The sequence below is a fragment of the Spizellomyces punctatus genome, assembly GCF_000182565.1.
Source record: "Spizellomyces punctatus DAOM BR117 chromosome Unknown supercont1.9, whole genome shotgun sequence".
NCBI classification, from domain to species: Eukaryota; Fungi; Chytridiomycota; class Chytridiomycetes; order Spizellomycetales; family Spizellomycetaceae; genus Spizellomyces; species Spizellomyces punctatus.
This window is the reverse complement of record NW_015971545.1, coordinates 420,125-433,538: the sequence shown is the minus strand read 5'-3', so window position 1 is coordinate 433,538 and position 13,414 is coordinate 420,125. Positions and strand designations below refer to the sequence as shown.

General features: G+C 47.5%; 7 protein-coding genes across 7 annotated transcripts; 3 read left to right on the top strand and 4 right to left on the bottom strand.

Annotated features, from left to right (window-relative positions):
- Positions 1-96: 96 nt before the first annotated feature.
- Positions 97-2,371, top strand: SPPG_05520 (tRNA-dihydrouridine(20) synthase (NAD(+))). The gene is made up of 12 exons (XM_016753728.1): positions 97-213; positions 270-353; positions 413-464; positions 662-724; positions 797-935; positions 1,018-1,076; positions 1,144-1,193; positions 1,260-1,414; positions 1,470-1,606; positions 1,674-1,798; positions 1,859-1,962; positions 2,022-2,371. Exons 1-12 carry the CDS (start codon positions 145-147, stop codon positions 2,212-2,214), a joined length of 1,230 nt encoding a protein of 409 aa, XP_016607306.1. The 5' UTR covers positions 97-144; the 3' UTR covers positions 2,215-2,371.
- Positions 2,265-4,111, bottom strand: SPPG_09284 (chitobiosyldiphosphodolichol beta-1,4 mannosyltransferase; the record flags this gene model as incomplete). Its single annotated transcript, XM_016757442.1, has 8 exons — positions 2,265-2,381; positions 2,440-2,515; positions 2,578-2,692; positions 2,765-3,140; positions 3,195-3,267; positions 3,338-3,427; positions 3,493-3,641; positions 3,701-4,111. 8 exons carry the CDS (start codon positions 4,109-4,111, stop codon positions 2,265-2,267), a joined length of 1,407 nt encoding a protein of 468 aa, XP_016607305.1.
- A 111-nt stretch (positions 4,112-4,222) lies between these two features.
- On the bottom strand, positions 4,223-6,047 carry SPPG_09283 (uncharacterized protein; the record flags this gene model as incomplete). The annotated part of the gene is made up of 5 exons (XM_016757441.1): positions 4,223-4,537; positions 4,600-4,683; positions 4,756-5,622; positions 5,679-5,927; positions 5,982-6,047. 5 exons carry the CDS (start codon positions 6,045-6,047, stop codon positions 4,223-4,225), a joined length of 1,581 nt encoding a protein of 526 aa, XP_016607304.1.
- Positions 6,048-6,200: 153 nt separating this feature from the next.
- On the top strand, positions 6,201-7,091 carry SPPG_05518 (uncharacterized protein). Its single transcript, XM_016753727.1, has 4 exons — positions 6,201-6,233; positions 6,298-6,507; positions 6,574-6,648; positions 6,712-7,091. Exons 1-4 carry the CDS (start codon positions 6,206-6,208, stop codon positions 6,960-6,962), a joined length of 564 nt encoding a protein of 187 aa, XP_016607303.1. The 5' UTR covers positions 6,201-6,205; the 3' UTR covers positions 6,963-7,091.
- SPPG_05517 (lysine-tRNA ligase) lies at positions 6,966-9,133 on the bottom strand. The gene is made up of 3 exons (XM_016753726.1): positions 8,951-9,133; positions 7,246-8,848; positions 6,966-7,182 (listed from the first exon to the last, which is right to left on the bottom strand). The coding sequence occupies exons 1-3, from the start codon at positions 9,025-9,027 to the stop codon at positions 7,072-7,074; spliced, it is 1,791 nt and encodes a 596-aa protein (XP_016607302.1). The 5' UTR covers positions 9,028-9,133; the 3' UTR covers positions 6,966-7,071.
- Positions 9,134-9,261: 128 nt separating this feature from the next.
- Positions 9,262-12,654, top strand: SPPG_05516 (uncharacterized protein). The gene is made up of 9 exons (XM_016753725.1): positions 9,262-9,637; positions 9,702-10,032; positions 10,090-10,195; positions 10,262-10,402; positions 10,472-10,582; positions 10,649-10,714; positions 10,771-11,979; positions 12,058-12,258; positions 12,328-12,654. The coding sequence occupies exons 1-9, from the start codon at positions 9,340-9,342 to the stop codon at positions 12,541-12,543; spliced, it is 2,679 nt and encodes an 892-aa protein (XP_016607301.1). The 5' UTR covers positions 9,262-9,339; the 3' UTR covers positions 12,544-12,654.
- On the bottom strand, positions 12,649-13,399 carry SPPG_05515 (uncharacterized protein). Its single transcript, XM_016753724.1, has 2 exons — positions 12,750-13,399; positions 12,649-12,686 (listed from the first exon to the last, which is right to left on the bottom strand). The coding sequence occupies exons 1-2, from the start codon at positions 13,307-13,309 to the stop codon at positions 12,674-12,676; spliced, it is 573 nt and encodes a 190-aa protein (XP_016607300.1). The 5' UTR covers positions 13,310-13,399; the 3' UTR covers positions 12,649-12,673.
- Positions 13,400-13,414: the final 15 nt, after the last annotated feature.

Sequence of the window (13,414 nt, the reverse complement as noted above, 5' to 3'; positions counted from 1 at the left end):
GGTCCACCGGGTAAATCCCGGTGATTCATGTCATCAGTTCGAAACTCTGGGCACGCACCCAAATGGAATTCATTTCCATTATTTTTTTTTGTGCAAGTTGTTTGATCTGGCAAACTTGATGGATCGCATTTCAATGAACCTTCGATGCTAGTGAAGGGCGTATGGTGGCCATCATACTTTAAAATCCACTTTCGTACGATCTCAACGAAATTGGTATGTAATGGTCGAGTTTGTATTGTATGTTTGAAGACGCTCAACAAATTTAGCAGATACGCCGACGCATGGTCCAAGGAGCTGGAACGGACATCATGACCCAGCTTGATTATCGAGGAAAGCTGGTGCTAGCCCCAATGGTCCGGTCCATCAGTATATTGTCTGGTATATTCAGCGTATCGCTGATCCACACCTTTAGGTTCGAGTTGGCACTCTTCCCATGCGACTATTGGCGCTTCAGTATGGTGCAGGTTAGTTAATAGTGCAAAGTGTGCGGATATGAAGAAAGCGGGTTGAGTTTGCGACAGGCGGTATGGGGAAGTGATCGAGAGGTACTTTCTGGAAAAGCTTTAAAGCTTCCGGTGACGACCGACAAGCCCCGACGGCTCTTCAACTGTAGAGACCACTTGTTTGACTTCCATATATTGACATGGCCTGTTCTCAACAGATATGGTTTACAGTCCGGAGACCGTGGACAAGCGGCTGATAAAATCCAAACGTGTCGTAAACGGTCAGTTTCCCACCGGAATTTACCTTGTGTATTTCAAATGATCTGATCTCTCTTTCGCTTTGCCCTTAACAGATATTCTAGGCACAGTCGACTTTGTTAGTACTGATAGTGGAACGCTGACGCTACGGATTCATCCGTCAGAGATGGATCGGTTGGTTGTACAGCTGGGAACTGGGGATCCCGACTTGGCGGTGCAAGCAGCGAGACTTGTGTAGGCTCCTCATGAACGCATGCTCTTATCTTGTACCTGACATAATTGCTGATGTCATACTTTGTCTCGGTAATGCTTACAGGGAAAAAGATGTCGCTGGAATTGACGTTAATTGCGGATGTCCCAAACGGTTTTCATTAGGTACGAGATAACTGAGAATTCTTTGATGGAATTTTATATCTCATTACCCAATAATAACATCGATCAGTGTCGAGCATGGGAGCGGCGCTTCTCAGTGACCCAGATCGCCTGATTGCGGTGCGTTTTACAAGGTCTTTATGCCATGGCTCAATTTATTTACTTTTGCATCCACTCTGCCTACAGATCTTGTCAAAGCTTGTCGCAGAGATTTCACTGCCAATCACATGTAAAATTCGCATGTTGCCAGCAAGCGAGTCGCAGACAGCTATAGAGAGGACGATCGACCTCATGAAAAGAATCGAGAAAACCGGTGTAAAGGCAATTGGTGTTCATTGTCGGTGCGTAACCTCAGGCCGACCGCTTGATATAGGCCCACTAACATATCCGTTGCAGATTCAAGGACGAGCGGCCGCAGGATCCAGGCCATTGGGAGATATTTGAACCCATCGCGAACGCTGTACAAGTACCCGTCATTGCGAATGGCGACATCTTCAGTTTGTCCGACGTGCGAAAATTACAAGCATCATCAGGTATAGCCAACTTGCGTGTATTTTCATACTAAGAAGCTAGAGTAATAATCAAAACCACATTCTCCAGCGATCCACTCATTCATGCTCGCTCGTGCACCCCAATACAATGTATCCGTTTTCAGGCGAGAGGGCCTACTTCCCATTCGCACTATAATGGAAGAGTACGCGCGAACCGCTATTCAATATGATATGGTGAGACATGTTATCATATCTGTTACCAGTTTCCAGCAGATGTTGACGTTGTTCTTGCAGCCCTTTCATAATGCAAAATATTGTCTATTACTAATGTGGCCATCATCGATGGGGAAGCAATATAGAGAAACATTAGCGAAAACTAAAACCTATAAAGATTTGTGGTATGTATAAGCCGCTCTTACACTACCAACGACTATTCACGTATGTATGTTCATTTTAGCCACCACCTCGGTCTGGCAGAATTCTACGATGATACTATCCGAAAGCGAGAAAAGCAGACTGCAATCCTTCGGCAATCGAACCCTATAGTAACGCAAGAGACTGGGGAACTCGGATCAGAATGTCCATATATTCCCGAAACGCCGGACCACGCAGTCGTTATGCGACAATCCACCTCTGCTACCACCTCTTAGCTGTCGATTTCTTTGCACCTAGGCGAGACTGAATAACTTATTTATTTCATTTACAAATCGAATAGACATTTCGCGTGCTGTGTCCATTCGGTGTGCCACCGTCTTTTCTGGAATTCAATTGTCCCTGCCCGCAGACGCTCCAGAGATTCAGGAGAGTGCAGTAAATCCTGCATTGGATTCAAGGGTCATGCCATGTGAAAATCTTAAAGTACTAACGAACCACACCTTGATTTGTTCACATAACTCTTCGGCACTCCAAAAGATGCGACCATTTTGCCCGTCTACAACTAGCTCATCTAAACTGCACATGAAGCAGCATCAAAAATTACGGCTCACATGTGCTGATAGACCCTCACTACTTACCATTGATATCCAATCGCACAAGCTGGTAAACCACACCCGAACATGTCCACAATCTTCATCGGCAAGTCCACACCAGACGAAGATGTATGTAACGAAATTCCCAGATCAGCACTGCCTATGGATGGTTGACAACCAAAGGGACTCAACGGGATGCCACTAATGGATGGAAATTATCTATGCGTCCTACCAAGGAGAAGCGGATAGTGTTCCGCTGACAGCCAAGCAGTTTTGATTTCCACGTACTGCAGCTTTAAATTGCGGATCTTTTCTTTATAGAAATGGAGAAGAGGGCCGCGGCCGGTAATGACGATGACGATGCTTGACAGGCGCTCCGATGCTGATTTCTCCAATCGTCTTGCCTCTTCATCGTATCGACTGACGGCGTCTAATAAGATTCCAAAATCCTCATCTTCTGTCCAGCTCGTGCTGCTCACAACCAGCTTTGGTCGATTTGCACGAAACTGACATCCCGACGTTGTTAAAGAGGTAAAAGGAGAACTTGCAGCCCTATCTTCTACTCCATGCTTTAATTCGTCTCCACGCCAATCGTATTGGGAGGTAAACTGGTTTCAAATATAAAGGAAGATCGGACGGATTCACATAGTTTGTCCACCAACCTCGTGGATCTCCTCTAAAGACAGACGTCGAAAATCCTCGGGGGGTCTATCGTACAGTATTGCTATTTTTCCGCTAAAACAATACCTTGACATGAGCTGGGTCCCCAAGAAGCAGTAGTAAATTGGCGGAATGGATAACATACCGTGCATGGAGACCATCCCGAATTTCCGACGCCATTGCTTTGCTCACACATAGATGAGCAGTGGCAAAGGCCCCGAGCGTCCGCTCGTACCTTTGTCAAACAATTTCATGTCATCTTTTGCGCGACAACGTAGAACCCATCATGAGTGACCCTACCATCTAGCTAGTCTTACTACACTGGCCTTTTGGCCTAGTGTCAGTGCCATTATGGAGTATCCAAAGTTGTGCCAATCGATTATAAGGTTGGACCCTAGAGCTGCACGAATAAATTGCACGATAATGAGGGTGGGAATGGCAGGAGGATTCTGCAAAGGCCATATGAATGAGCCAATATTAAAATGCCGATTGAGCATTCCACTCCTACCTGAACCAGTATATGGCCTGGTGTCTTTATGCGAAACAATAAAACGTCTATCAATTGCCATAGTTGACTTAGAATGCGTACAGCGGCTTGTCCAATGTAGAGGAATGGTGACGAGCTGGCCGAAAGTTTCCGTGGAGCGTCAATATAGTGAATGCTGATGCCTTTGGAATTTTGTATGCTGTGCAACGGCTCCTTTCCTTTATAGCCCACTAAGTGAATATCAAAGCCATGCTTGTCTAACGACAGGCAGTGATACTGCATCCTAGGAGAGCGACCTATATCGCCGAGAACGAGGACGACAACCCGCTCCTTCTTGCCCGGAGCTGCACGCAACCTAATCCATGAGAGAGCAAGCAAGATGGCAAGTATGTGTGCCCCGACTAGCACAATCACCTTCCAAGCGAGGTCCATTTGTGCGGAATTCGCATGCAGGCTAGTTTTTGGTTGGGCGTTTAAGTTGATCGAATACGCGTCAGTGGCACAGACGTGGCTTATCCCTTCTATTAAAGTCCGTTCAGAATCTCAAAATTCCTGCAAAATCATGAGGAATTGGGACATTCTAACTTCAGTGCATATCAACTGCCCTACAACTTGATTCAGCTGGGCCACTGCTTTCAACTCCCCTTCACTCAATCTAGCCTCTCCAGAGATTACGTCTAGCCGCTGCATCTTGTCAATTAAGCGAGCACGTGCAGCGACTTCCTTCGTTCTTCGTTGTTTAAGATTGCCAAGCGTTCGGTAGGCGGATTCAATCATTATGGTGGTGCTCCGTGGTACGGAAACGTACCAAAGGAAGAATGTTCGGGCGGCGGAATGGTCCAACGTCTTGGGAACGTCCTGTTTTGTTGGGGAGCGTTAATGATGTTGTGGTTCTTTACAAGGAACAAAAAGGCGCGGACCTGAATAAACGCCAAACCAGAGTTGAGCATAGCATATAAATAATGTCGCGCTTCTTTAACGGGTATAAGGGCAAACTTCGCAATCTATACGTGTACAAGAGTCAAAAGAGAATCAATTTAATGACAGTTTAATCGTCTCTCCAACGGACAACCAACCTGCATCTCATTTAATTTATTCATCATTAGGAGAATTCTCCATATCCGTCGGGCCGCGTCCCCAAACTTTTCCTGGACGATTGACTCCATCAACCTGGCTTTCAATTCCTCTCCTGCTCTTTTCAAGTTAACAGCATACTGTCCTCCCCCTCCCTCCGACTCCTTAGAGACGAGACGAGTATCGTCCTGCGCCAAGGCTTCCAAGTAGTCTACCACTGGATTGGCGCTGCTGTCGTCGACTGCCAGGGGAATTTGGGGATCCAATGTCGAAGCCAACATTATCTGACTGACGGCGTCCGACTTCCATTCTCCTTTGCATCTACGCATTTTGTGTTCGCAGGAAGCCAGCAGCTTGCGAACTACTTCTCCCGCTCCTTTGTTTATTCGCTGCTCAGCAACTTTAGCAACTTCCTCATTCCGTAAATATACATGCAGCCGATCATAATTTGTTCGGTAATATTTAGTACCATCGATGGGCTCCTCCCCATCATCGTTCGCAAACTTTTGAAACTTCGTATGTGCAACTTCTTCGAGATCGCGTACAATCTTCCTTTTGGTTCCAGTGTCTTGGGTATCATCATACAAGACCTCTCGCTTCTGCGCCAGGTCTCGACGTAATTTTGTCATTTCCGTGGCAGTTAAGGGAAGACCACCTCGCTTGGCGACCTCTGTCGCTTCCTCCTGCATCCTCTTGTCATCGATCGAAAGGCTGTCGTCGTGCGTGCATTCCACTAAAACCTTTTCGTCCACCAACCGAACAAACCAATTTATCAGCTGTTCTCGTGAGAGTTTCGTAGCTTTGGATTGAGAAAGGAAGAGGTAACTGATACGTCCGTGTCGCAAGACTTCGCGAAGAATTCTCTCGCTCTACACCGCGGTTAGAGATCATTTCGTCCCAATGATAGCGGAACTTGTGCACTTACCTCCTCCCCAAATCTTGCCTGAACAGTCCGGATATACAAAGGAAACCGGTCTCTCAGTATGATGTTGCGGACGTCCGCTTGATAATAAACAACCATGCGGGTGCCTTCTGGAACTTCCGCGTATGTCACAATGTTGTGTTGAATGAGGACAAACAAGCTTTCTCGTATTTGCCGGGGCGGCATGTCAGTGGCTCGAACAAGGACCGACATGTTGCTACGACCTCTTTGAAGGAGTACAGTGCATACTTTCTACATATGAGGGTCAGCATGGGCATTCTCGTGAATGGTAGCAGCAGCGATTACCTCGACAAGAGGACCAAAGTGCTCGGCTAGAATGGACCGGCAAATTCGTGTTTGTGCGTGGGACATGATTGGAAAGAGTTCCTCAGCAAGAACCCAACCCCAAATTCCTTAAAGCAATGCTATCCCGAGATCTGCATGAAGGTCAAGCTTAGTGCTATAGCAACTGCTTACTAATCAAGATGTAAGCAACGGGAAAGCGTTCAGTTCTTACACCTTCATCGACAATGTCCTTCATCGTTGTAAAATACGGAGGTCGGTGTCCGTCATGCCTCGTCAGTTTCTTTAAACTTTGATTTGATCCATTTTTCTCTTATAGCCAATGAAGAGCGCCTTGTAAATCCCAACACCTTAGCGTCTGTCCTGTTGCACCATCTAAAAACTAGTTGCGGCTTTTCACACCTTCTGGAAAATGTCGATTTAGCATCAGAGACAGGGGAAGTGATCGATTTACAAAGCAAATCTAAGGAATATGCAAAAAAGTATCTGGACGGAAGGGCGACATATATTTTGGTAAAAGTTATTGGGGGTAGGTTAGGCAGAAGTTGTGACTATCTGCTGATTTAATTTGCGAACTGGTCTACATGCATAATAGATGAAACAGACGAATCTGCTCCAACATATGTGAGTTTACTTGAGCAACAAGGCGGCGAAAAGCTGAAGTTTTCAGGTCAGCCAAAGAAATCCTTTTAACTTGGATCCCACCGTGTTCATGCATTAACCCTGCCAATAGCATCTCGACAACGCACCAAGCCCAAAGCCGGTACGAGAGGTGAACCTACATCTACTGGTACCGGTGGCCCTGCCACCAGTAAGGGAGCAAAAGCGGGATCGGGCTTTTCCAGCACTACAAGCCTTTATGAACCGCCTGCCACCCAAGGTGGAAATAGGAGAACGGCAGGTAAACCAGCTTCAAGCTCCGAGAAGAGCGGTGCTTCCGGAGGCGGTACTGGGGGAGGTGGAACGAAAAGCAAGAGAAAGTGAAATTATGGGAATCAAGGATGTAATAGTGGAAAATCACCCTGATACAGATTGTATTTAGTCTGATTAACATGATCAATGACATTTTAGCTTCCTCTATCCACTGTAAACTCTAGGTAGAGCGAACGCCGATCTCAGTGTTCACCGCGTGTGGATTAATTTGTTCTGCTATGAAATGCTCTCGTTGCTTTTCCTGTTCTTGGGTTTCAGGCTTCATGGCAGGCTATTGGGTAGAAGAGTTATACTTAGAACCGGTAATGGTGCTCACTGACCAAATGACACTTACGAAAAGTAAAACTTCTTTGATGTTGTTTGAATCAGTCAAGAACATCGTGAGACGGTCAAGACCCAATCCCCAACCACCAGTAGGCGGCAAGCCGTACTCCAACGCATTACAGAATGTCTCATCGATCAGTTGAGCTTCTTCATCACCAGCAGCCTTGTCTGCGGCTTGCTGTTCGAATCGATCGCGTTGATCGAAAGGATCGTTCAACTCGGTGTATGCATTGCAGATCTCTTTGGTGGCGACGAAACACTCGAAACGCTCGCAAAGACCGGGAGTGGAGCGATGCGCCTTGGCGAGCGGCGACATCATTTGTGGGTGCTCGGTAATGAACGTGGGGCTGATACATTGCACTTCAATGAAATCTCCAACCAGTTTATCCAACAAACGGGCGCTGGTACGTGGAGCTGAGCAGTCAACATTGTTCTTCTTGCAGAGATCGTCTAGGAACTGACGTCCTTCTTCATTTCCTAGGGTTTCAGCTGGGGGGAACTTGACCTTTAACAATCGCTCCAACTCGGGAATCATCTGGACACGACGGAAAGGGGGAGTAAAATCGAGGACCCATTCTTCCCCTTCGGGTCCATTAGGGTGGTACTTGACCTTGTAGCCACCCGTCAGAGTCTTGACCATACCAGAGAGCAAGCTTTCAGTGATGTCCATCAGATCGTACATATCAGCGTACGCCATATAGAATTCACAAGTTGTGAATTCGGGATTGTGTGTGAGATCAATTCCTTCATTACGGAACTGCTTTCCGACTTCGTAGACTCGGTCTAGACCGCCCACCACCAATTGTTTGAGGTAGAGTTCAGGAGCAATCCGCATGAACAAATCTAGCTTTAGGTCGTTGTGGTGAGTGATAAACGGCTTGGCAGTTGCTCCGCCAGCAATCATGTTCATCATGGGGGTTTCAACTTCAAGGAATCCCAGATTGTCGAGGAATCGTCGAAGATAGTTGATGACTTTGGCTCTTGTTGTGAACTTGTTTCTCACGTTGTTGTTCATGATCAAATCGAGGTAGCGCATCCGGTATCGGAGCTCTTGATCCTTGAAACCGTAGTGAGCCTTAGGCAACATGCGCAAGCACGGGGTAAGGAGAATAATGTCCTTCGGGATGATTGACAGTTCCCCCTTCTTAGATTTACCCGGGAACCCCTTGACACCGACGATGTCACCCCGCTGCAAGTTCTTGTGCACTTCATGGAAGTCTCGTTCAGAGTCCTGGGATGATGCCAAGATCTGGATCTTTTCTCCTTCGGCATGCAAATCGTAGAAGATGAGATTCTTTCCTGAAGCACGGCAGTTGTGAAGACGTCCGGCCACTGTCACAATTTCCTTGTCAAGTCGAGCACCGTCCTCCAGCTTCGAGTATTTCTCGATATAATGGGGAAGAGAGATCGAAACCTCGAATTTGTGTGGATATGCCTCCTTCGATTCGCGAAGCTTTTGGACAAGCTTGGACCGATTCTCAAAGTACTTGCGGGGGTCTAGCTCCTCTTCCTCCACTTCCTTCTCCTTTTTGGCAGCGGGCTTGGGAGCAGCGGCCTCCTTTGCTGCCTTCGCCGCCTCCTTCTCTCTCTGCTTCTTTCGTCTCTTCAACTCACTATGGGTAGAGAAAAAGAAAAGTTATAATCATGAATGTGGTTATGCAAAACAGGTTGCACGTTGGTTCATGTGCTGACTGCCTATATATTACTATACTCACGACTTGGAGACCATTTCCCCCGTCACGTCGTCCAGAAGCAGGTTAACATCGCCGGTTGCAGGCTTGTCTTCGGTCATGATAAGGGCAAATATAGGTCTGGGGAGGGCTGTTTGTGGTGAGTTTGACCTCCGATCTTGGAATTTAGTTGGCACCGTCGGGTTTCAGCTAAAGTGGAGCAGTCTTCAAAAAAATTGAGCCAATCAACCTAAGCACCGAAAAAATCACAGGAAATTGTTCTCAGCGAGGATCGAACCCTCTGCTGATTTCGGACATGTCTCTACGCGTTACGAAGGTGCTCGTCCACCCCGGCTGTGAAGATGGCTGGTAAATCACCCAATGAGGATCGCCAGTAAGCAACGCATTCTTTCTCGCCTACTTGTAGAAGAAGAATGTCCGAGCGAACCGGGACCTTAAGCCCGCGCGCGAATGCAAAGAGCAACGGCTCATTCGCAGCGCCGGCGCTGGAACGGTCGCCACGGAGTACGGAAGCTCTCGACGTAGCCCCATATACTATGACCGTGTCGGTCCGGAAAGGGGACGATATCCCTTTCAAAGACTCTCAGGATTGGGAATCTGGGATATCAATTATAAAGGAGGGGGAGGGGGAGGCCGTCAAAAATGTTGTAGACTGGGAGCAATTAGAGATCACTCCTCCTCGACAGCTCTTCAACGCTCGGGCAACACCAGGTTAGGAGCATACTCTGGAGACAGTACCATATAGCGACACTCATGAATTCTTACTCGGATATAGATACCAATTTCGTCCTTGCCCCAGAATCGCTATCGGAACCCCAGTCTCCCGTGACAGCGCACCTACAGAGAACGTCCGAAGGCAGGGCCCAATCATCGACACGAATGATAGACGATGATCGCTTTCACATGGGTGGTCTGACGACATGTTCCCGTTTTCACGACGCTCTTGCAGAGGAAGAGCATATTTCATCCGTTGTCGCCAACGTTGTGCGATCGGGTGAGATCTGGATGGAGGAAAGATCGGAGCAGGTTGAAAATAGCAGCGTACTGGCAGACACAACCCTTCATCTCCATGGGAAGTCTCCTCAACAAAGCCAGACGCTAGGCTGGTAAGCTCTGGGCAATGTAAGACCGTGTATTATCTGTCACTGATTCACCTCGCACAGGTTTGACCGTGAGCAGGCTCTCCTTGCCCAGATCCACAATTACGAGCGCCAATTGCAGGATCTTAAACAACAGGCAGAACAAGAGGGCATTCAGAGTACGCTGGAGGTAATGTATTACAAGTTGGCATTTGACCTTTACCAACTCAGGAACTTAATGGTATTTTGTTCTTAGATAGATCGTCTTCGGCGGATTGTGAACAGACTCCCGAATACCAGACTAGATCAGATTCCGGATGCTGAGGTCAATGCTTCAGATGAGAATAATATTCCCTCCTTGAGACTGGACGAGGCCGGAATCCCTAGTACCAGAGAGGTCTGCGCGTGCTTTGTATCCAAGTAATGTGCTTTCATATATACTAAGCGAAACCTTTTTCCCATGCAGCTTCTGGACGAGATTGCAAGATTAGAAGAAGAGTTGGAGCAGGCGGAGTACAATGCCGATCAGCGGGATCAAATTCTCACATGGTACAGGACAAAGATGGAGAAGGAGCAGGTACAATACCCAGGTCATCGAGAACAGTGGCTGCGTCGTACCGTACTCACGGACCGTGGAGAATAGGCTTCGATGGAAAAGTTTCACGCGCTTGAACTTGATTGTGCAGAAACAGTCATTCGTCGATTGCTGGTGAGTTCCGCCATCTACAACCATCGCTTTGAAGACAAGCACTAATGATCTTTTAGGATAAAGAGAAGATGCTCACGGAGGAAATCCGTACATTGAGGGCTGAGAAGGAAATTCTTCAGAGCCAAGGAGGCGCGAAATCCTTGGACTCTCCCGTCATAGATAATGCACAAAAGCAGGTTACCGAGCTTGAAGAGGAAGTTGCAAAGCTCAACGCAGAACAGTCAACATCTGATATGGACAATGCGCGAAAGCAGATTGCCGAGCTTGGAGAAGAGGTCGCGAGACTGAAAGAGGAACGATTGACACTGGAGCACGAGCGTGAAGAATCAGAATCTCGCTTAGCGCTAGAGAATGCAGAGCTGAGGGCCGAAAAAGAGACGGCGAAGAAACGGATAGCAAAGCTAGAATCCAGCATTGCCGACTACAAATCCAAGCTGAAATCGGAGAAAGAACATGACCATCTTTCTGCTGACAAGGCAGCGCTCAAATCCGATTTGGAAACCGCCAAGTTACAAATTTCTGACTTGGAAACAAGCCTGTTGAAGTGGCAGACCGAGTACGAACAGCTCTCGCAAGAGAACAAGGATTGCATGGCTCGATTATCTGAGGAAAACTCTGCACTGCAGGCTGAAGTAAGAGCGGCCGAAGATTGCAAATCACAACTTGAAACCGACCTCGCAAGTCTTCAGTCGCTGTATGACAGTTCGGAGCAGGGAAGACGCGCGGCAGAAGCCTCTTTGGTGCAGGAAAAGTCAGAATTGAATGCGGAATTGGCACGAATACGTCAGCAAGTCGAAGCAGGCAACACACTTCGTACACAGTTAGAAGCTGCACAAGATTCACTAGCAAAGGAACGGCAGGAGACAGAGTTTGTTTGCGCCACATTGAACGATCAAATCGAGGCCCTTCGCGAACAGTTAGCGGAAGCGACGACTAATGTGGATAGACTACGAAGCGAGCGAAATCACTATATGCGCGGCTTGGCTGAGCAACTCAGTTCAAAAGAAGATTATATGAAAGAAAAACAGAGATGGGTGAACGAGAAAGAAATTCTGGCTCAAGAGAATGCAGGGCAGCGCAAACAAATAACACATTTGAGAAAGCAGCTGAACGACATCAAGAGACTATTGGACGAGGCCACAGCTAGCTCGAACAGTCAATTAGATACGCAGAGAATTAATGTGCTTGCCCAGGAAAATGCGGGCTTGCACTCACTAGTTGAGGAATTGAGGGGAACTAATGCTAAACTAGCACATGATATCCAGGTAGTGAGCAGTTTCCTGGCTGCTACAGCTCTGAACGAGATTGGAATGTACTCTAACCTTGATGACTTTGACTATCAGATGGACAGTACCCGGCACGAAGCCGAGATTAATGAGTTGAAATCCTTACTCGAGCGATGCAACAAGCGGGTTGAAGACCTCAGTGCAATAAACCAAAAGTTGAATGCTCAACAAGAAAAGTGGCAGGAGATTATGAAAGAATCTGGGAGTACGGATTACAAGGCCAATCTTACGCAGTTGGAGCAGCAATATAATGCCGAGGTTGGTTGTGCCTCAAATGTTCTTATGGTTGGTGGGCTCTTAAATGTCATTCTTTGCGACCCGTCCTAGCACATTGACTGGCGAATTAGAGTTGAAGATGCCTTGACATATCTAGAGCAGTCCCCTATGGCCTTGCAACAGTTTCCAGCAGTTAAGAGATCCGCAGAGCTATTGGAGGAGGCACTAGAAAAACCAGCACGAGGCGAATCTACAATTGACGATAGCACCATGGATGAGGAGGAAGCCCAGGAAGGGAATGTTGGAAGTCAATCTATATATTCATAGGCATCTAATCTATCTTTGTATGGTACAAGTAACAAGTATGAGGCGCAGGGTGGCGGGTCCAGCCGCAAGAGTCATGAACAAGAGTGGTAGGGACATGCAGAAGCTGTGGGGGGGGGGGGGGGGGGTTTATCTAGACAGTCATTCTTGAGAGCAAAATAAATGTTAAAGGAGAGCCGACAACGATAGACTGGATTGACCAAACTCACCTAGTGGTTGGAACATGCTCAAGACTGTTGTATTCCTCGCTAGATCTTACAGTACGGGGATCCACCATTTTTCGCTTGCCCCACCAAGATGACTTTCTCTTGGTTTCCTGTATGGTTTTCGACCGTGTGATCTGCTGCTGCAGGTTCGGCCTCTTTGCATCCATGGAAGCATATCTTGCCGGGTACTGGCTCACTGGACGTCGCCCCGTCGTGGCATATTGTTCTGGCTCAGCGCAAATTCTACCAGTCGTACCTTGCTGACCTTCGTCGGTCGCAAGAACCACCAAGACACCTTCTTTCGGTCTCTTGTAGTTTTCCTGCATGATTTGCGCACGCTGTCGCTGTTCTCGTATCGTTTTTTCAACCTCAAAGTGGTATTCTGCCGCATGACGGGCTTTGGTATCGGGTGAGTCCCAGTCGTAGCTGGCTTTGGGAATTCTGGGAAGAGTGATGGTTCCTACGGTGGAACTCTTGGGACTGGACGCTGTTTGTCGTCGGTTTGCGTATTTAGATAGGCGTTTGAGTTCGCGGTGCCGTGACCAAGCGTCAAAGATGAACATGATTTCTTCGTTTTATCCTGCTGGAGAAAGCCTTGAAATCTCGATTCTGATCGTTTGAACAATGAGCGAGGAGAACGACGGAGGACCTCCCCTTTTAAAAAAACC